At 41.7% G+C, this 23,326-nt stretch overlaps 2 protein-coding genes across 2 annotated transcripts; both read right to left on the reverse strand.

The window, feature by feature from the left end:
- Positions 1-725: 725 nt before the first annotated feature.
- On the reverse strand, positions 726-1,829 carry LOC137636785 (uncharacterized). Its single transcript, XM_068369153.1, has one exon. It carries the CDS (start codon positions 1,827-1,829, stop codon positions 726-728), a length of 1,104 nt encoding a protein of 367 aa, XP_068225254.1.
- A 42-nt stretch (positions 1,830-1,871) lies between these two features.
- On the reverse strand, positions 1,872-2,732 carry LOC137636787 (uncharacterized). The gene has a single exon (XM_068369154.1). The coding sequence runs from the start codon at positions 2,730-2,732 to the stop codon at positions 1,872-1,874; it is 861 nt and encodes a 286-aa protein (XP_068225255.1).
- Between the last annotated feature and the right edge of the window lie 20,594 nt (positions 2,733-23,326).

Consider the following 23,326-nt stretch of genomic DNA (forward strand, 5'->3'; position numbering starts at 1 on the left):
GGTCGCGAGGTAAGGCACGTAAAAATAGCGCCCCAACGCTTCACTGTGGACCTTCCATGCTTCACTAAGAACGGTCCGAAGCAGTCCGACCCAGTGTTAGTAAAGGGGGGTTCATCTGGACAAAGCTGGTCGGATGGCAGTTCAGCCATCACCTGAACTACAGGACGACGACTTAGTCTGCGACAGACCAAGCATTCTTTGAATGACAATCTTGACTATCGCATTTCAGCGGACAATCCAGTAGTTTGTCCTCAACTGGGTCATCAGGTGGCTCTGGCCACAATGGCCGCAGGACTCGTGCGTGGCTCTCACCATAAGCTTGACCGCCAGAGAACTGCTGGGTAGGATGATCGGATGCTTGGCCGTATCTGTCAGTGTTGATTTCTGCAATCGACCATCAACGTGGAGCAATCCATCCTCAAGAAATAGTCTCAGCTTGATTAATTTACTAGACCTCTTCAGCGATCGTCCCTTCTTCGAGAGGGTGCTTAACTCTTCTTCATACTCTTGCCTTTGGGTCAGTCTCCAGATCAAATTCTCCATGGTACGCAGCTCCGCACTCGAGAGTGAGTTGCCGCTGTATGGGCGAGCCTTCTGCATGTGGCGAATAAATCTTGTCATCCACGCGAAGGTCCTGAGAAACTTAAACCAAGAGGAGAATCTTGTCGCTATTGATTCAATGAACGTTGGTTCTTTCTTCCTTATATCGAAGATGGGAGGAGTCTTCACTTCGGCGTCTGGATCAAGCTCTCCTCTAACAACGTCTTCGGGCATTGTTGGCCAGTGCGTTTTGTCCATTTTGAGGAAATCTGGTCCTGAAAACCACAAAGATGATTGGAGGAAGTCAGCGACGGAGAGGCCACGTGATGCGAGGTCTGCAGGGTTCGCAGTAGTATTGATGTATCTCCACGCCATAATGTCGGATGTATCCCTAATGAGATTGACCCTATTGTCCACGAAGGTCTGATACCTCGCAGTCGGATTTCTGAGTCCATCTGTGCAGATATAGCAGCCGCTGTCAGCTCAAGACGAGGGATGGTGGTCCTTTTCAGAGGGGCGACTCTCGCCCATCTTATGACGAGAGTGCAATGAATCTTTCCGTTGACAGCAACTACACGTAAGTAAGAGCCTACACCATAGCCTGTCTGACTTGCATCTGCAAAGTGGTGCAGCTGAAGGGTGTCAACATCTCCAAAGTCTGGTGGTAAAAAGGACCTTCGCAGTTGGAACTCTTCCAGTTGTGGCAACTGCGGGAGCCAGGTCTTCCATCGAACAAGTTCTTCAGCAGACATCTCTTCATCCCACGAGAGCTTCCTTCGGCACATTTCTTGCAACAGGATCTGCGCGATCAAAGTAACGAGGGATAAGTAGCCCAAGGGGTCGTAGATCGATGCAACAACAGAGAGCACACCACGTCGGTTGAAAGGCTTGTCTTTAAGGACGATTCTGAACGTGAACACGTCTAAGCTCATATTCCAATGGATCTCCAGGGCTCGTTCAGTTGGCAGCTCATCCTTATTCAAGTCTAGGACAGCCACAGAGTCGTCTCGTTCTTCTCCGGGGATTGCAGCTAGAATTCGCTTGCTTCTGGAGGTCCATTGGTTAAGACGGAAACCTCCATCCCCGCACAGGTTGATCAGATTTCTGGTCAGTTTAATGCATTCTTCCTCATCATCCATCACCTTAAGGAGGTTGTCGACGTAGAAGTTGCGACGTATAGAGTTGGAAGCTTTTTCGTTATACTTGCTTCCGAAGTCCAAGGCCGTTTTGCGTAAGCAGAAGTTAACGACGCTCGGCGATGATCTTGCGCCAAAAACGTGGGACGTCATTCTGAAGACTTGCAGTTCTTTGCTGGTGACACCTTCTGGCCATCAGAGGTACCTCAGGCAGTCTCTGTCCTCTTCAGGTACCATCACCTGATGGAACATCTCCTGCACGTCTGCTGTGATGGCATGTTGACCCTCTCTAAAACGCAGGAGAACACCCGTCAGGCTATTGCTGAGGTCGGGGCCTTGCATCAGATGTTTGTTGAGAGTTGTTCCTCGGTGCCTTGCCTTCAGATCGAAGACCACTCGGTCTTTCTGTTTGACAGGATGCCTGACAGAGTGGTGTGGCATGAGCCATACGCGCCCGTCCTTCTTGTCTAGCTGACTTACATGAACCCTTTCTGCGTAGCTCTTATCAGTATATTTCTCCATCTGACCTACGTAGGATGTCTTGTAAGCTTCGTCGCTGTCTAGTCTCCTTTTCAAGCTTCGGGCTCGTCGAATTGCCATATTCATATTATCAGGTAGAGGAGTAAAGTCCTTGAATGGCAGCTTGGCCACATACTTTCCATGTCGATGCTGTGTCATGTTATTCAAGGCGGCCAAGAATCTCTTATCCTCTAGGGAATCTTCCAATCTGGAGAGGGATTCCTTTTTGAAGAAATCTCTATTAAAATGACTCTGCAGTAGCTCTGTCAAGTCTTGAGGATCAAATTTTCGATGAACATGATGCACGGGTGAGACCTCCGATGCAGACTGGTCTCCAGTAGGACCGAAAGCCACCCAACCAAGCTTGGTTAGGTAGGCGGATGGCTCATTGGCAGTGCCGTGGCGTTGCTCCAGAATGATTCGATTCAGGGTCATGTCTAACCCGATCACGAGCTCGACCTGTTCGTGGTCAGTTGGCATACTTTGCAGATCTACGTCTGCTATGTGTGGCCATCTCTTCAGCCGGTCCGAAGGCATTATGTGGGCCGTCGACACATTAATTTTGTCAGTAACAAAGACTTCTTTTACTCGTTCTTCCTCCTCACCTCCTTTGATGTTACCAAGTGTGAGTTGGACCTCTTCCTTGCAGGCGAACGTACCGGCCTCTGTCACCATGGTCTATTAGGCTCCTTGCTGCTAACGTGGGTGCGGCTCCTCCATCTATTAAGCCGACCGTAGTGCAGGTTCCGTTCACCATGACTGGGATAAGCTTCAACATTTTACAACCATCTGGTTGTCGGTCAGTGGACATGGCGTGTATGTGCCCAGTCGTCGCAGGAGTCCCAGCCTCTGGAGCGGTTTCGGTGTTAGTTCTATCAGGTGGTGCATTGCTAGTCGTCCCGGCCTTCGCTTTAGGTTTATCAGATGTCTTGGACACAGTTGCTCTCTTGGAGTTTGCACTGTCCATTGGACGGGTTTTCTTCACATAGTGCAAGAGCGTGTGATGCATCCCTAAGCCGCACTTGCCACACGTAGATTCTTTTTCACAGGCTTCATGATTGTGCGCGACATTTAGGCATCTGAAGCAGAGTTTGGCATCCACCACAGCATTCCAGCGGTCATCCAAATTGAGGCTTTGGAATCGGTGGCACGCCTGAATTCCGTGCTTATTTTTCTTGCAGTATACGCAATATATCCCATTGTCGGAAGGAGAGCTGTGGTGAACAGGCAAGGCTTTAGCTTTAATCGGCTTGCTCGTGTCCTCAGGTTTGCCCTTGGATGGACGACAGTTGCACTCGTAGTACTTCAGTTCTTTTGCAACCAGTGCCTGTCTCTCCACAAAGGTGATCAGGGCTGGAAGCTTGTGTTCGTGTTCCAGGTACTTTGAGACCCATCTTACCCGAAGAGGGTGAGGGAGCTTTTCCACTATCTTTCTTATAATTTCTTGCAGCTCAATTCTAGTGTAATTTGCACCCAGTGCTGCCTTCACCTTTTTTAGGTAAAAAGCGTAGTTTATTAAACCTTCGCTATCACCTGCTGCAATTTCCTTCCATTCGAGAAGCTGACGAATAAAAGCTTCAGTAACATCGACTTCTCTGCCGTAGAATTCACTCAGCTGCTTCCAAGCTTCATCGTACCCAATTGTCGGTGACAGGTGCAAGCAGTGCTCAACCAGGTTTCTCGGAGGCCCATCTAGGATATGATACAAGTGGTTCAGCCTGCGCTCGGGGTCCGAGGTATTGTTCTCAATGTGCCATTTGAAGGACATCTTGACCCAATTAAATTTGGTGAAGTCGCCTCCAAAGCGCTCAAGTTTAGTAAGTGGTAACAGCATTGACCGCGCCAACTCATTGCTGCTAGCAAGAGTGTATTCGAGTGCCTTAAGCACTTGAGAGGTGTTGGTCAAAGGGTCAGTGACAGAGGGTTCAAACGTGGCATGTCGTGGTGCGAAATGAGTTGAGGTGGGATCCAATGGCCGTGAGTGGACTTCCATGGGTTTAGAATGGCATTCTGGTCCTCTTGTATGTTCTACAGAGTCCAATGTCCGCATAGCACTTGGGTCATTCTCGTGGCGGTGGGCGACACTTAGCCTCCATTGATTGATCCTCGACTCATGTTCAGTCTCCACGACCTTTACACTGGGAACTCTCACGTTTCCGTCATGTGAAGACACTTCCGAACCACATTGCGACTCTCCTGCCTTCGATCTACTTTTGTATTCAAGTTGCTGTCTCTGAACCTCGAGCTCGGCCTCCAGCAATGCAGCATCCGCTAGCCCTCTAGCGGCCCGATCCTCGGCATCTCTCTGAGCAGCGAGTTCATCCGCTTCAGCTTTCTTCTTGGCTGCACGTTCTTCCGCTTCTAAGCGTGCCTTCAGTTGAACCTTGGCTAAGTTAGCTTGCGCTTCTAAAAGCTTTCGGCGGACCTCGCCTGTGTCGCTCTTGGATGACGTTCTTAATTTTAATGATCTCTCCGACATAATGACGATGTTCCCAGCTCAGCGTCAACGTCTGAGAAAGATTCACTTCTTGATAGTCCGGTTACAATCAGTCATCTAAGAATTGGCGTTGGGAAAAGATCTAAAACTGTAGAACACCGGAGAGGGGTTCACTCTCTCGGTTAAAGTTCTAAGTTATTGGCGTGTAGGTCTTGAAACTCACGTCTTTTATAATTAGATATATTGAAGAGTACAACTTGTATATCGGACGAGGTTTTAGCCGCAAACAAAAAAAATAAACAGCTTGTCAATACAAAAAATAAAATACAGCATTGGTACAGGATTACATTAATTGCAATAGGGTTCATTATAATACATAAATACAAGTCAATAAGAAAATACAGCAATGGTACAGGATTACATTAATTACAATAGGGTTCATTAGAATAAATAATACACTTACATCTTTTCCCAACGCCAATTCTGTTTAAAGTTCAGTTCAAAGAACATTCATAGGTGGTACCGTTAATCTCCTGCGAGTGATTAGTTATCGAGCCAAATGTGTGATTGGTCCTTCACACACGGAGAGACACTCCTAAATCACCGCATCAGTCAACACAGGAAGCTGAGCGCAGAGATGCTCACACCACAGCGGACAGCCATGCACTGCCAAGGTCCGGGGCCGTGACGTCACTCTGTCTAGCGCGAGATGCCCCTCTGAGCCGACCAATTATGGAGCTAGACCATCGCTATGCCCATATAAGGTTATGTTTTCGGCGCTTAGAGTTGGTCCTGGAGAACGTAATAAGGGAAACTAAATTAATCCTCATGGTTAACAAAGAACATAAAAGATTTCTTGGAAATACGTTATGGCGTATCTTACAAAGAGGTTGTTTGTAAGGAAAATCATCCTAAGTGATTATACCCTTAATGAGGAGTGACTAGGTCTTAATTGAATTCAAGATCACTCTTACGTAGGTGTTTTATCCTGGTAAGGTTATTAGGATGGTTAGATAGAAACGCGCCTTAAGGGTGACGGCCCACAACTTGCTCTGTATTCCTGTCAGCAGACCTTGAAGATTAAATGTTGCGGCCTATATCCGGCTGAGAGATGGCTACTATTCATAGCTTATAAAACTTGTTGTTAGATCTGTTTTCTACTGTAGATTTTGCAGTTAGTTGATAGTTCTTGATAAATGAAAACCAATTTCCGTAGGGGTAAAATGATGTAATGAGAGAAATGCTTCATTTAACTGAATGGTAATTCCATTTATGATTATTAGACGTAATAAATGAATTAGTTTTCATCTCATCAAGATGTTATGTTAGCCCGACGTAGTTGAGATGGTGTAGGATCGAGTGTGCATACGCAGAGGTGTAGAGAGGCGTAACAAAGGAGTAGTTGTGTCTGTGGTCGAGAGTTTGTGATTGTGATCCTCGGGCGTAGCTGTGCTAGGTAAGCGCAGAGCGCACTCTTCGAGCCGACAGCGACCAGTGTAGAGGGGAAACGGTGTTGCTCCCCCTTATTATTATTATGTGAAATTATTACTTTCTCCCTTGTAAAAGGTATGCACTTGTCTTAGTTATAATTGGTGTTTTATTAACACCTGATATTGTCTATTGTGGTTAACCTTTTGAATGTATCAAATAAATATACAATAATTTTGCCAGTATTGAAACTGTTTTATGCTATGCTTGCATGTGGTTGGAATTGTGCCACCAACCGTAAGTTAAGATAGGTAATATTATTCTCAGATTTGTGAAGTTTATTTTTTGAATTGCTAAGAACCTAAACTTTCTATAAGCCTCTTCTGTGCTACAAATACTTCACTACCAGTATCAATTATTAAAGCATGGCACATTACATGATTTATCATTAAATTGATTGAAGGAGAGCTGTGACTGGCCGTTAGTCCCTCATTTTGGACAGGACCTGGGCACTGTGTTGAATCTCTTTTACAACTAGGTCTGTGGAAATCAAAACTAATACCTCTTGGAGGATTATGTGGACATTCAGAAAGCTTGTGATCTCTAGCCTTACAGTAAGCACAGTATTGATTATTTCCCTTTTTCTTACCTAATCTCTTTAATTGGTTGGACAACTCATTAACCTGCTTCTCCAGATCCTCCAATTTTAATGTGGTTTGTGCACTACTATTTACTGCAGGTGTTGGAAGGGAATTGGAATTATTAACAGGTAAAACTCTACATCAGGTAACGGTTCCACTTATCATAGCTAAATGATACTCATACTCAACTAGTTCAATGAATCTTTCTAAAGGTATCCCACCATCAAGGAAATCTATGAGTCGTTCTTGGGATCTACCTTCAAGTCCACTATACAACTTCCTTTTCACAAGATTGTCAGCTTTTGGCAGTGTATCCTTAGGGAACTTCAATGCAAAGGCAGATAATTTACATTTCATTCTGTTAACAAATGTTCTGGGGGCTTCATCTACACTGTTCCATTCCATTTCTATTTCATGCCAAGACTGTGTAATATTAACTGAACAAGCAAATTGGTTATTCAGAAAGTCTTTAATTTGACTCCAAGATATGCTATTTCCCCTTTTGGCCATTTCAGCCGTTATTAGCGTTGCAATTTCTTGATCCAATCTGGTAAGTGCTACTTGGATGCTATCCATGTCTGCAAAAACACAGAACTCTACTTGACAAAAAAAAAAAAAAAAAAAAAAAAAAATACCTTGCCAGTCTATTATCAATTCCAATACCTTGCAAATCTGACAATTTCAACATCAAAATATACTTGGGTTTTAAGCAAAATCCCTTAGACTGATTATAAACAGGGTCATGCACATTACCTACCCGAATAACTGGGTTATTAATGGTGTTACTACCCTCAACTGGATCATTAGGCCCTACTGGCTGTGTACTAGTTGGCAAATTATGTGTCAATACTGATGTTGGTGTTTTTTCCGCTCTGTCTACTGTAACAAATTGGTTAATGTCAGATGTGTTAGCTCTGTTAGAATTGAATGGGGTGGAAGTGACAGGTAAAACATTTGATGAACTAGATATGTCCCTCTTTATGTCGATAAGTTGTTCACACATTTGTTGCATTTGACTAGCCTACTATGGTTATCCATAGCAGACAAGAGATTATCATATTCATCTACTGTTTCAACCTCACCTTCCTTTTTCTGAACCATCTCATACAAAAAACACAATCAAAATAGTCAGAACATGATGCAATGAAAATAAATACACTAATTGTAGAGTACCTTAAACTAGGATGATATAGACCTAATCACCCTAGGTTATGCTATCATATATATATATATATATATATATATATATATATATATATATATATATATATATATATATATATATATATATATATATATATATATATATATATATATATATATATATATATCTATATATATATATATATATATATATATATATATATATATATATATATATATATATATATATATATATATATATATATATATATATATATATGTGTGTGTGTGTGTGTGTGTGTGTATATATATATATATATATATATATATATATATATATATATATATATATATATATATATATATATATATATATATATATATATATATATATATATATATATATATATAAATAAATAGTCCTAATGGTTTTGTGGCTACTTTAGGACGTATGGATGGATATATTAATCTTTATAAGATTAATACATCCTACACCGCTGTCACCATATGTCATGCTGTTTCACACATGACTTTTCACTTAACTCTTACCTTCGTCAATTGTCCTTACTTAACTCGGAGGCACCATTCAATTTAAGATTTATCCCTGGCAAGCCTATCTATAACAAACCAAGCCTTGACATAGGCTAATACCGTGTACATCATAAGTATAGGCTAATACTCTGAGCCTAGACTTAAAGTTAACTTGACTCTTGCTGTGGAGAAGGACGGATCTTCATTTGCAGTGGAGGTTGAGGGAAAGGCTGGTTCCCGGGGGTTTCTTATTCTCACTTCTACAAGTGCTAGTACATGTCAGGTACTCCAAACTGGTACCCTGTAATACAAAATCTTTGTTTTGGACAGCGATCCTCGGTCAAACAACATGCAATTTGTAGTCTAGGCTACACTGCAGTCTTACATAACATACTGGTTACACTGCATTTTTAGCCTGGCAACTCAAAGAATAATCTTCACAAATCTGAGAATAATATTACACATCTTAACTTACGCTTGGTGACACAATTCTAACCACACGCAAACACAGCAGTTTCAATGCGGGCAAAATTATCGTATCTTTATTTGATACATTTAAAAAGGTAACCACAATAGACAATATCAGGTGTTAATAAAACACCAATTATAACTAAGAAAAGTGCGTACCTTTTACAAGGGAGAAAGTATTAATCTTACATAGTAATAAGGGGCAGCAACGCCGTTTCCCCACCACATTGGTCGCTGTCGGCTCGAAGAGTGCGCTCTGCGCTTACCTAGCAAAGCTACGCCCAAGGCTCACACAAATACATCTTTGTTTACCTTGTGCTCTCAATCATAAACTCTCGACCACAGACACAACTACTCCTTTGTTACGCCTCTCTACACCTCTGCGTATGCACACTTGATCCTACACCATCTCAACCACGTGTGGCTAACATAACATTTTGATGAGATGAAAACCAATTCGTTTATTAGGTCTAATAATCGTCAAGGGAGTTACCATTCAGTTAGATTATTATTATCATTATTATCATTACTTGCTAAGCTTCAACCCTAGTTGGAAAAGCAGGATGCTTTAAGCCCAGGGGCTTCAATAGGGAAAATAGCTCAGTGAGGAAAGGAAACAAGGATAAATAAATATTTTAAGAAGAGCAATATTAAAATAAATATCACTTTATAAACTATAAAAACTAACAAAACAAGAGGAAGAAAAATAAGATATAGGATAGAACAGTGTGCCCGAGTGTACCCTCAAGCAAGAGAGCTCTAACTCAATAACAGTGGAAGACCATGGTGCAGAGGCTAAAGCACTACCTAAGATTAAAGAACAATGGTTTGATTTTGGAATGTACTTCTCCTAAAAGAGCTTCTTACCATAGCTTAAGAGTCTATTTTACCCTTAACAAAAGGAAAGGGGCCACTGAACAATTACAGTGCAATAAGAAGAATTGTTTGGTAATCTCAGTGTTGTCAGGGGTAGGAGGACAGAGGAGAATATGTAACGAATAGGCCAGACTATTCGGTGAGTGAATGTGTAAGCAAAAGAAAATTAACCATAACCAGAGAGAAGGATCAAATGTAGTCCTGTCTGGCCAGTCAAAAGACCCCACAACTCTCTAGAAACTGACCTAGAAACTGACCATTTATACATATGATTATCATCCAAACCCCACCTCCATCCTAGCTATGACCAAGGGGGGCCAGGCAATGGCTGCCTATGACTCAGCAGATAAAGATAGTGGCTCCCCTAAACTCCTCATCCTTAGCTCACAATGATAGTGAGGTTGCAGCGACCAAAGGCACTAACGAGTTTGAGCGGGACTCAAACCCCAGTCTGGTAATCACCAGTCAAGGACGCTAACACCCAGTCGCCATAACCTTCTGTCATTTTATATATATATATATATATATATATATATATATATATATATATATATATATATATATATATATATATATATATATATATATATATATATATATATAAACACCACCTACAAAATGCATTTAAAAACTGAATGCAAATAAAAATACTGAATATATAGCCTTTTTGTTTCTTTCTTTAGTATTTTGATAAATCATAAAAATAGGGTCTTCTCTCTCTCTCTTCTAAGTTGATGGTCCTTCAACCTTACATTGAGCTATTCTCTTTTTGAGGAGTTCAGAATAGGATCTGCTCCTGATTACACTCACTATTTTAGAGTAAAGTCCCAACATATATCTTTCTTTGACATTACCAAACCATTGTTCATTGCGGTTCACTGGGTTGTTGAGTGGGAGAGTGTTGGCACTCTATTCCTCCAGGCCCGGATAAGGGAATCAGAGCGGGGAGGCTTTCCTGGAATTATTTCCCACAATTAATGTTATATCTTAGAAAAAAAAGGATAATTTAGAGCTTTTCTGGCGCATTTGGCAGTTCAACATCAGATAAGGAAACCCAGCTCACCACTCGACCTCAGTCCAGTAGGGACATATCTCTAAATGGAGGGAAATTTAAACTATGGTAAAATAGCGAGAAATATAGGGACTTTTCAGCTCTATATATATATATATATATATATATATATATATATATATATATATATATATATATATATATATATATATATATATATATATATATATATATATATATATATATATATATATATATATTTAATTCATGGACTAATTAATAAGGCCAGCATATCAGTTGGTAAGAGTAATTCACTCAGGACAAGACTCAAGCAATATGTCGTTAATTAAGTCTAATAATCGTAAATGGAATTACCATTCAGTTAAATGAAGCATTTCTGTCATTACAGATCATCCAGAACAGTTCTTATTTATGCCTCTGAACACAAGAGGAATCACCATTTGTTATTTATCAAAGGAAAGTTCCGATTCTCTCAACAAAATATGGCGTCATTACTTCATGAAGCTGACTATACAAAACCTGGCTATGGAACCATCAACCCGTTTAGCTATGTAGATATAATTAATTTGTCAAATTCAAAATACTAAAATTTGGACAATATTTGTCGTGAATTTTTTCCGACTTATTACAAGTATGATTCTAGGCCCGAGGGTGTGGGCCGATAACAAGACCTTGAAGAGGTTAGCCTCCTAAAACTGTACAGGATTCAATAAAATATGAATACACTTTACAAATTTATTACAAAAATAACTATTTAACAAGGAAATTACACACTAAAACGTTTGAACTAATTGATAAATGAGACTATCTCCTTTTGGGGATTTGTAACATGTGCCCGTGGTGCACTAAATCCACGTCGGACTAAAAAAAGAACTAAATTCACTCAGTTTCAATGTTATACCTTGGTAGAACACCTACCAAGGTTCTCTGACATATCTTAGTAAAAAAATCTAATCCCCAATCACTGGGATCACAAAGTTACAGACAAATATAAAGAAAACACTTGGCACTCAGAAAAAGACTAGGGGGAACCGACCTGGCTTCACGCGGTTTGGAGCGGAGAGAGAGTAACAATAAAATGGACTTACTTGTTCGGGGGAGATAGGCAAAGAGGACAACCGTAGCTCTGGGCAGCTCCGAAGAAAACTTCGGTCTCCCACGCTAACTAAAGTGTCCTTGGGAGAGGGGAGGGAATTCTTACGTTATTTATTTATAAGGGGTCTGATAAAGCTTCTTTATCGACCACAAGACTGAGAAATTGTAAAAGTCTTACTTCAGATTGAAGGATGAGCTTAATGCTTTGGCTGAAGGCCATAATTTGCTATAATCCACAAAACTAGAGAGTCCTTGGTTCTAAACATATACATCGATATTCTTATCGTGGTGCAATAATACGAGACGAATTCTGTGATTCGTAAATAACAAACACTTAGTTTCTCTGACACCCGCTATTTCCTCAACAGGTGGTTAAATTTTATGCCCCAATACCGTCACGTATTGGAGCATAGTCACTGGCAGCACTGCCCGCGAGATCTTCCAATATTAGCTCAATTTAATGTAACGTTTGTGGAGTTAAATGGCGGGACTTTCGAATGATCAGTTCGAAATTCCCGACAATATTATAAATTATTTTTACACAATTCCGAGACATCAGTTTAAAAGAGAGAGAGAGAGAGAGAGAGAGAGAGAGAGAGAGAGAGAGAGAGAGAGAGAGAGAGAGAGAGAGAGATTATTATTTAATAAATTTATTACGCCCAAAGACGTCTAACTAAGTTACATATTGGCAATTACATACAGTATATCAGAAATCAACATAAAAAGAAAAATTACAGCATTGAATCATCAGTGTATCAGTTACAAAAATAACATATATGAGATCGTATTCCACTATCACAACAACTGCAACAGACAGTTTAGCAGCCACCAAAGTGTGGATGACGAGTCAAAATTACGTCTAGGTGGTCATCTTTGAGTGAATATTGACAGGTTTGAAGTAAATTTTTTGTCCTTGAGGTAACAGATTCCTGACAGTAGGGCAATGAAGGCAATAGTGTAGGTTACTGGCATTAGCAAGGTTACACAGTTTACATGAGGTGTAGTGTGGTATATCTAGTGTCTATCCAACCTGCCACACAGGACGATATCCCAACCTTATCCTGGCATTTACAACATTATGCCTACGCACCATGAGTCCACGACGCCGGTACTTGTGACAGCTATGCAGAAAGTTATCATCATATTGTATGGAAACACTAGTGCCCCTCTCTGCATCCCTACGCTGTACTGTACAGGCAAAAGCTGCTGAATATATTCTATGTTTTTATATCTTTTATTTTCATTTGAAGGTAAATAAGAAATATCGTTGATTTCACTTAAAATGTTGATGTGCAATCAGGGAAAATCTTCACACCCAAAAAACGCTGCGATTTATAAAGAACCGAGAACTAGAAGCATTTCACACAAAGTCTCTCTCTCTCTCTCTCTCTCTCTCTCTCTCTCTCTCTCTCTCTCTCTCTCTCTCTCTCAGACATAAGGCTGAAGCCTAGAGGCCAATCAAGAGCATGGGCCCATGTAACTTTATTGCTGTCCTTAAGGTTCAAAGGTTACTTAAGAATAACAGAGGCAAGAGACAATAATAATACCTTAAATGAAGGACAAAACCCTAGAGACTGGACATATATGAATAACCCCCTCTCCACCCTTAGCAGCACAAGGCTGGACAATCTAACAAGTCAGCATAGAAGAGTCTTACAAACTGCCTATGCAAGAGACAGTGTATTGCATAAGGCATGGCAACCTCAGCTCATTCCAGGACTGAGAGGATCTCTCTGCCAGTGCTAGTACATGCTTACCCGGCACAGGAGACACCAGACTCCCTTCTGTGCCTGCCATGTCTGTCTTCTATTTAGGTGTCTGGGTATGGACTCACTTATACAAAGAGAACAGACACTGATAGAAGTATTCAGCGAACTGCAAATGTCAATTCTGCAGGGATTATGAATGGCACAGTGTCAACATATTCATTCTTGTTGTTGTGGGAATCAAGAGCAAAACTGTGCAGGATGATTTTTTCTCCATTCACCAAGTCAAGTGCAACTGCAGAAACTGCGAGTTTGCATCAGAAAAAGTGTGCAACCACTTTGAAAAGCACGGATCCTTTGACCTTTCAAAGATCAAGTAAAAACCTTTAATAACTGTCCAAACCTCCTCTCCAAAAGGCAATGCTTTGAAGACCACTGCTGCATATCCTGCTGTAACCAGAACTCCTATGCAGGCCTAATTCCCTGTGCCTGTAGGAGCACCAGCGACCAAGAAGAAGAAAGCTAAAGACCAACCTGCTGGCTCCACACCTTTCCTTGTTGGCGCACCACTGACCAATGCTCCTGCACAGAGCGCTAATACATCAGCCATGGACACCAACCCTTCTGCTGCCACTCCTGAACCATCACTGAATGACATGTACCTCACTGTGAAAGAAAATGGCTGAGACCCAGTCTCGAACGCCTGGTGGCCAACCGAGGCGAAGCAATAAGAGAGCGCTACCCGCACCGACATTGGGAGCGTATCCGTAAGGGAAAGGACCTAAAAAGACTTTGGCAGGAAGATCCAGTGACGGTTCTACTCGTTGATGAAACACCTTCTGCTCCAACTCCAGCTGTTGAACCAGACCCAGAGCCACGACCCACCGTAATCGACCCAAAGCAGCTACCTTAGGTGGTATCCTTCATTTAGGTCGTATCTAATTTCTTTGTTTTACTTTTAAAATATGGTGTATCATATTTAATTTCTTGTGTTTGAAACATCTCAAGTTGCAAAATGCAGTCTCGGACAAATGTCAGTGTTAGGAGCAATCAAATTTTACCAGGAACACCAATTATTTTCTTGTTGAGGTTATTGTACTCTCAAAGTTAGGGGTGTCTGGTTCCAGGTAACGTTAGCGTCCATTTCTTCGATCTGGTAGAAAGATGTCTAAAAAGCCTTCGATTTAAGGGTGCCGGTTTAGTATGTGGCCTATCTCTCGAATACAGCCTACCCAATTCTATCTGTTTTAGCATGTGGCCTAACCTAACCCTACCTGACCTAACCTAACCTAACCTAACATAACCTAACAAGCCCGATTGGCCGCATACTAAACCAGAATAAAAAAAAAGGTGGGCCACATACTAAACCGACACTGATTTAAGTCTGCATAGAAAAGGGTTTGCTATTCTTTCTTTCCATAAAGGTTTTGGTTCTATTAAACGGATTTGAGCAAAGCAAAAAATCTATTTTCGCGATATATGGCCATGTCGTCCTGATGGATGGTTCTTTTAGGAAGCTTTCTAAGGGATATGTGGCTACAGTGATACTCCCAGAGAATTAACCATAGGTCTCCAGAATTCTAACTCCTGGCGCGAGTATCCTTAATATAACTTTTAAGGATATCGCATAATATCAGAGGACGTATTTCTTGATACAACACATAGCAATCTTCACCCCGAATAGAGTTTTCGCTTTGAGGGGGAAGAGTGGTGAGTTTGAAGGGGAGCCGTTATCAAGGCTACCCGATTAATCCCCCCCCAGTACTGCTATGGCGTAACTATTCCTTGTTGCATTTAAGTTTGGATAGGCGCATATAGAGTAGATTCGGGGGGGAGGGGTCCCTCGTTACATATTTGTGTACTCCTTTTCGAAAGTAGGGAGGGCCCAACAGGACGATAAGGCCATATCACCCCAAAATAGATTTTTTGCTTTGCTCAAAATCCGTTTTTTGAACTCAGCCATGTCGTGATAGATGTATACTAGAGAATTACTTGAAAGTACTATATCTGTGTATTTGTATAAGTTCCTTTACTTTGAAGGAGTTCCTCATATGGTCTCCTAGACCTTTATATATGACATTACCGTTATTTGTCAATTCCAATAAGAAACAAAAATGCAAAGTATTCAGAATTTCTACTTGGATTCAATTTTACATAATTTTAGCAGGTAGTATATATATATATATATATATATATATATATATATATATATATATATATATATATATATATATATATATATATATATATATATAAAGTCCATCTGATGGCAGTCCAACTGACTTTGATGCTGATCAAAGTCGGTGGAATGAAGGCGACAGAGAGAGAGAGAGAGAGAGAGAGAGAGAGAGAGAGAGAGAGAGAGAGAGAGAGAGAGAGAAAAGAGAGCCATTGTAATGAGAATTACTTTATGGAATCTCATGAGATTTGAAAGGTGTTCTCTGAGGCGGCTGCTAAGTCCGTGTACTAGGGAAAAGGTACAGGAGTTTTATTGGTGTGAGTGAACTGACAGGGTTTTCACCCTGTTGAAAGCCTTCAATATGTACTGCACTGTTGCCAACTTATATCGCTACCTTTCTTCCAGATTTGTAGCACGTATCCTCTGGATTTACGCCAGATTTTTCTTTAGTACTCTGGAAAATCTTCTAGATCTTCATAGTAATTTACTTTACTTTTATGGAAAGGATAATTGAAAAGACTTTTGAAATAAAATATATATACTGAAAAAAGGTAAAACAAACAAAATACAAAACAAAAAAATCATTAAAGCACAATGTTAAATTCTTTATAAAAAAAGAGTGGGGATAGGAACTTTAACAAAATAATGCAAAATTATACAAAAATTTTGTTAATAATTCATACTTAAAAGATTTTCTTGGTCTCTATCATCAGAATCCCTGATGGTCATCTGAACAGCTTCAAATTCGTCAAGGAATAGGATGGTTCCGACGCTAACGGGTATTCCGCAACACCTTGCATGCCTACTTGATTTCGACTTTCCCGTTTTTTTTTGTAGGATTCATTGTGTCCTATCTTATCCAGAACTTCACGAGGATATGAATAATTACAACAGCACTTTCTCTGCGTTTCAGCCCATATTTCACATGAAGGATTGCATTTAGAGTCTCTGTGTTCATTATGTTTCGTAGTTTTGATTTTGTGATATTCAAGTAGCTGGAGATCCGTTCGACATCGGCATTGGAGTGCGGAAAATCGAACACATACCTATATATACGCCATATCTGGCTAAAAAATAAATATAGGCATGGGTAGCCAGATCATCTAGAAACACTTTCCAACACTATAAAAATATAAGTTTTGCGACACTACTTGCCAATTCCTAACGGTAACATGACTAAGCAAAAAAATGCAAAACAAATAAAAAGGGGCACTCGCGGAAAAATGTCCAACATTCTAATATACGGCATCTAAGATAAAAAAAAAGACATGCACGTGTTAGCCCAACAATCAAGCCACACTTTCTAACAAATAAACATGAAAAAAAAATCAATAATATACGGCAATTCCTTACTAGGTAGTAAATTTTTACAAATACTGAAAAAAAAACAGAAATTGGCAACCGCAGTTAAATACCCAATATACCAATAACTACGTCGTATCTGACAAAAACAAAGTCACGCATGGGTAGCCAGATCATCTAGACACACTTTCCAACACTAAAAAAGCAAAAGTTTTACGACACTATTTGGCAATATCTTACGGAAAAATGACTTGGCAAAAAAATGAAAAAAAATGAAAAAGGGGCACTCGCGGTAAAATGGTCCTCGTGGTGATGAACGACATTTTAACTAAAAAATCCTTCAAGACTTTCCACAAGTGATAACCTATACAAGTTGCACCATTCTACGACAATTTCATAATACGTAATAACTTTGATAATTATGCAAATTACCTTAGAAGGGTAAACTCGGTCGCGCTCGACCCCGACGCGTCTCAGAAATCGGGGAAGGAGTACAGCTACAGCAATGCACATCTGGACACTACTAGAGCGTGTAGGCGAGACACCTACTGCAGGTCGATCACCCACAAATTCAGTCACGGGGGTGAGTCACGTGAGAAAAACCTCTTTTTTTTTGACGCTCGGGGTCGCGGACGACCCACCGTACCGTTCCAGGGTTAAAGGGACCGGCACCAGGGTAGATAGAGAGACAGATAAGGAGGGTTTGGAGGGGTAAGACCACATACCCCTCCGGCATCCCTCCGGAGAGAGTGTACCCATGATAGGAGTAGGTCCTAGCATCCAATGGCAGGGGGCCGCCGGGTGCCAGGGTAACCCAAGGGAGGGTTAGAGTACACTCAAGAGGGGGAACCACCTGTTGGACAAATCGCTGCCAGTGGCTACCCCCATAGAACGCTATGAAGGGTATATGTACCAGAGCGGCCTGCTCAACAGGAGATCAAGATAGCCCTATCACTCCACCCAAGGGAGGAGTTGTAGGACTAGGGACAGATGTGTATAGGCCAGCCTATGTATGGGCTAGCCTACACCAACAGGATAGGTGGGGAGGGAGAAGAAAAGGGGTCTTCCATAGGGAAGGCTCTGTACAAGAACGGCCACCAAGGAAGGGAGGACGCTCCCTAGCCTAGGGTAGGTAACCAGAATGAGAACGGTGCAAGAGTACCGTCTCAAACTATAAAAGTACAGAACTAGCCCCCCCCCCCAAGGCCTAACCTAGATAAGGAGTGTTAAATCCCATGCTAGGTAGGCTGGAAGACACATCGCAAGTTGCAAGGAAGGGTAAGTAACCTAACCATAAGCAACTGAGGAAGGACAGAGCCGTTCCTGTTTCTCGGTCGCAATCCTAAGGGGGGATCATTCCCTTAAGGTGGACAGAGAAGCGATAAATACTCTAATTGTGGACAAGATTCCCCTATATAGAAGGGGAAGCATGGCCACGCAGAGGGAATGCCCGTAGGCAGGGGATGAAGGGAGCATATAGGGGTTCCTACATTTAGGTTAGGTTAGAAAGGTACGCAATCAAACCGGTCCCCTATATGGTCCCTGAAGGCGAAAAACACTTGCATCACAGTTAACAGTATGATAAATAATGCCACTATCTTCAATAACTTACCCTAGGATCACTGGAATATATCATGCATGAACACAAGAGCTGGGCAATCTAGCCTAGGGGCTAAGCTAGCAATCTAGTGTGGGGTCAAGCGATGACCGGATAATAGAGCGTTAAAACACGATATATGAAGTTCCTAGCTATGAAGACTAAATAACTAACAATATCAATTAGTTAAGAGGCCGGAAAAAGCTGTTCTGACTAGCTAAATAAGGCATGCAAGAGAACAGCGACGCCATAAAATGGCGTGTCCGGTAGCAGCACAGCTTCGCCACAAAACACGAAATATTACGAAAAGTATAAGATACTTTACGGCCAGAGCTTATTTAAACAATACTGGGACCTGGTACTCAACTTTCCAGAAGAAGGCGAGGCTGAAGGTAGCAACATAATGGCGATGCAAGTCGATAAAAATCGCACAAGGGGAAATCTGTCTAAGCAAGGTAGCTACAAGCAGAAGGATGAGGACGGACGTGACGTCATTTAGCAATGGCGCCCGTTTGTTTACGTTTCGAGTACCAAAAGTAGTCACGGACGAGTGTAACTGTGGAACGGCTCCCCAGTTATTCTCCACCTTTCCAAATCGAAGTGTTAACTCTATATGGGGTGCAGATAGCTATGTGGCGTGTTAATACATGCGTCCCCTGTTGATATACGATGTCTTAAAGGGAAACCTTTAGGATACTCGCACCAGAAGTAAGAATCTGTGATAACCTGTGGTTTAATTCTCTGGGAATATCCTTGTAGTTAATATACCCAAGGAAGCTACCAAAAGGAATCTTCCATCAAGACGTCATGGCTTGAGCCCAAAAATTTATTTATAACTCCCTAATATTGCCCTTCCTGAACTTAGTTTGCAACGACTCTAACTGCGCTACAGCGTTTCGATAGTTCGTATCTGGCCTAGCATCCGACCCGAATGGTAGGCTAACCTGATATCCCTCAGGTTTTTTTACAACACTTTGTGACACCTTCCGCATGGCTTCCGCCTCGCGAACAGTGTATTGCTCTGATGGGGCGATGCCAACACGGTCCAAACGCCACCACTCATCTACCTCAACAGCTATGGCTCACTCGCAATTTTACATACTCTCAGCGTTTTCACCAGTTCGATCCTTTTCCCTTCCAATAGCCACTGCTGCACCTTCCCATATGGCGACATACCATTATGGGTCAGGAAAGATTTATCCCATCAACCTTCTCGATGCCTATGATGAAGTAGCTAAAATCAGCCCCTACTAAAATGTGGACATTTTTCAGCACATTGGACTTGTTCTCTGGATTGGCTAATGTGACTCCCTTACTCAACAGATGCTGTCTGACTTGTACATAATCAGCGTTATGTATTGGGACGTCAACGTTTTCGTGTGCCACCAGCTTCATTCGTACTGTTCTTTTTCCCATCTCTACCCTACAGCTTACGACATCATATTGCCCGCTTATTTCTGCGGAGCCAAACGGAGCTATGTTCAATGCTACCCTTCCTACCACCGGTAGGCGTAATTGTCTCGCGGTTTTTGCAGATGTGAAGCTCTTTTGGCTTCCTGAATCGAGGAATAAGCGGACTCGCTTGCTACCTTGTTTATGATTGACTTCTGTCATAGCCGTTGGCAAGATGGTATATGGGAGGTCCACGTCGGAAGTCTGTGCGATCTTTGCACTTTTGCACTGTTTGGATTCCACTTTATTTTTAGATGGGCGGGGGGCAGTTTCGTGCTGTCGAGGTGTCGCATTTACTAAGGGGCGGGACGTTGTAGACGGACTACTACTATTAAATGGATCTGATTGCAGTCGTCTTTCCGCATTATAATCGTCACAAATGGCTGTGTGGTGGTTAGCATTACAATTTTTACAAGAGTTTTGGACGGGACACTTATCACTTCGATGACCACACTTTGTACAATTGAAACAGAGGCCCCTTTTTAGCAAAATGCGACGTCTGGCAATCACGTCAATTACTTGTCGGCATCCGTGAGACAGGTGCAGTTCGTTACAAAAGGGACAAAAATTATTGTGGACGGGTTTTGTCTTCGCTCTTACACTGATGTCTACTCTCTTGCCAGGTTCAAGTTTATCTCCTCGTTGCAAGGCATCGTCCTCGAGCATTCTGATAATGAAATCTATCGCGTCAAAGAATCCATCTAACGTATAGTCACACTTTCTTAGATGCTCGACCACTTTCCTGTAGAGCTTCCCTTCAGACAACTTTTGATTAATGAGGCTCATAACCATACCATGGCCTATATCATTACTACTTAGCCTCTTGATTTGCTCAATTATAATCGTTAATTTGAAACGGAACCTTTTCAGCTCTACAGGATCTAAGGAGGGTACAAAGATATTAGCCAACTTTCTGTGCAAAATTACGAGTGTCTGAGGGACATTACCATACTGTTTATCTAAAAGATCCAACGCTATTTTATAGTTTGCGGCGGTTACACGTAGGGATTTCACGATCCTAAGCGGCTCTCTGCCTAAGGTCCCAACAGATATGTGAATTTAGATACATCATCTAAATCTGCTCTTCGATCTACATGTATCGTAAAGAGCTCTCGAAATGAAGCATATTCCTGCACTTCCCCTTCAAACGTGGGGAGAGACAGCGGCTTCAATCGGGGGAGGGAAACATTCCCTGTTGAAGCGACTTTCACTCTGTCAATGCGGTTATATAGAAAGGTAGAAGCTCGCGTAGCTTCTTCCAACGTGTGCCTGATTCGGGCTTCTCAACTAGGTTCTAACTTAACATATTGATTCTTATACAGCTCTCTTAGCTGTCTTACCTCCTCTTGTAATTCCGTGACCAGATTCTGGTACACTGATTCAGAGTAGGTTTCTACTAATGCACGTTGTGTTTCACTTAGTAAGTCGACTATGAGGCCCATCGACGCCTCGATGTGTACGATCGTGGCCACCGCCATTTTGACTAACTTTACTCTATTTTAGGGGGGGTTTGGCAAACTAGGAAGAAAGAGAATTATATTTACGTTAAGAAGGTGGGGGCACAAAAAACCAGAGGCACACGCGGTCGATCGCACATTGGGACGCTGAGGACTTTAATTGTTACGTCTCTCCCTCTCTCTCCTGGTCAGCCTCATCAAACGGTTGAGGAAAGCATTGCGAATCATTTGATCGAAGTGGACTCCGTCCCTTACCCTGCCCTCGCGGTAGGCTCTTGAATTCATCGGCATGTGTCTCACACCGTACCGATGCCTCTTTAAACAATACTTGGAGACTCTCGTGTTAAAGTTCTTTACCTTGCTTATATACTCGGTCGGATTGACAGCAAACCTATTGTCAGGTAGGTACTCCCTAACCTCAGCGTCACAAATAGCTATAATTTCTGTGATGTTCCCCAACCGTTCAACCAGGACCCTTAAGTTAACCCACACGGTTTTGGGGTGGTCGGTGGCCAGGTCGTTCCCTCCCAGGTACAAGACAATCAGATCATACCTCTTCTGCCAATATTGCAAATCATCATTTAGGAATTGATTGACCAGACCCCCTTGCCTTCGGTAAATTTCTACCTCGTTACCTGAACATTGCGGCAGATTCGGGGGGAGCTGGCTATGTCCTATCAGGGCTACCCTAAAGGTCATACTTTACTGATTTCCTTTCTAGCTCTGGGAGGCACTTGTTATCTGGTTCAAAGGACCAAATGTCGTGAATTTTCTCCGACTTATTACAAGTGATATTCTAGGCCCGATGGTGTGGGCCGATAACAAGACCTTGAAGAGGTTAGCCTCCTAAAACTGTCCAGGATTCAATAAAATATGAATACACTTTACAAATTTATTAAAAAAAATAACTATTTAACAAGGAAATTACACACTAAAACGTTTGAACTAATTGATAAATGAGACTATCTCCCTTGGGGGTCTGTAACATGTGCCTGTGGGGCACTAAGTCCACGTCGGACTAAAAAAAGAACTAAATACACTCGATTTCAATATAATACCTTGGAAGAACACCTACCAAGGTTCTTTGACATATCTTAGTAAAAAAATCTAATCCCCAATCACTTGGATCACAAAGATACAGACAGATATAAAAAACACTTGGCACTCAGAAAAAGACTTGGGGGAACCAACTTGGTTTCACGTGGTTTGGAGCGGAGAGAGAGTAACAATAAAATGGACTTACTTGTTCGGGGGAGATAGGCAGAGAGGATGACCGTAGCTCTGGGCAGCTCCGAAGAAAACATCGGTCTCCCGCGCTAACTAAAGTGTCCTTGGGAGAGGGGAGGGAATTCTAACGTTATTTATTTATAAGGGGTCTGATAAAGCTTCTTTATCGACCACAAGACTGAGAAACTGTTAAAGTGTTACTTTACATCGAAGGATGAGCTTAATGCTTCGGCTGAAGGGCATAATTTGCTATAATCCACAAAACTAGAGAGTCCTTGGTTCTAAGCATATACATCGATATTTTTATCGTGGTACAATAATACGAGATGAATTCTGTGATTCGTAAATAACAAACACTTAGTTTCTCTGACACCCGCTCCTTCCCCCAACAGGTGGTTAAATTTTATGCCCCAATACCATCACGTATTGGACCATAGTCATTGGCCGCAACGCCCGCGAGATCTTCCAATCTTAGCTCAATTTAACGTAACGTTTGTGGAGTTAAATGGCGGGACTTTCGAATGATCAGGTCGAAACTCCCGACAATACTATAAATAAT

Source organism: Palaemon carinicauda, unplaced genomic scaffold, assembly GCF_036898095.1.
Source record: "Palaemon carinicauda isolate YSFRI2023 unplaced genomic scaffold, ASM3689809v2 scaffold39, whole genome shotgun sequence".
In the NCBI taxonomy this organism is placed as follows: domain Eukaryota; kingdom Metazoa; phylum Arthropoda; class Malacostraca; order Decapoda; family Palaemonidae; genus Palaemon; species Palaemon carinicauda.

Coding starts and splice junctions, on each gene's coding strand:
- LOC137636785 (XM_068369153.1), bottom strand. CDS start 1,829: ATGACGTCCCACGTTTTTGGCGCAAGATCATCGCCGAGCGTCGTTAAC.
- LOC137636787 (XM_068369154.1), bottom strand. CDS start 2,732: ATGCCTTCGGACCGGCTGAAGAGATGGCCACACATAGCAGACGTAGAT.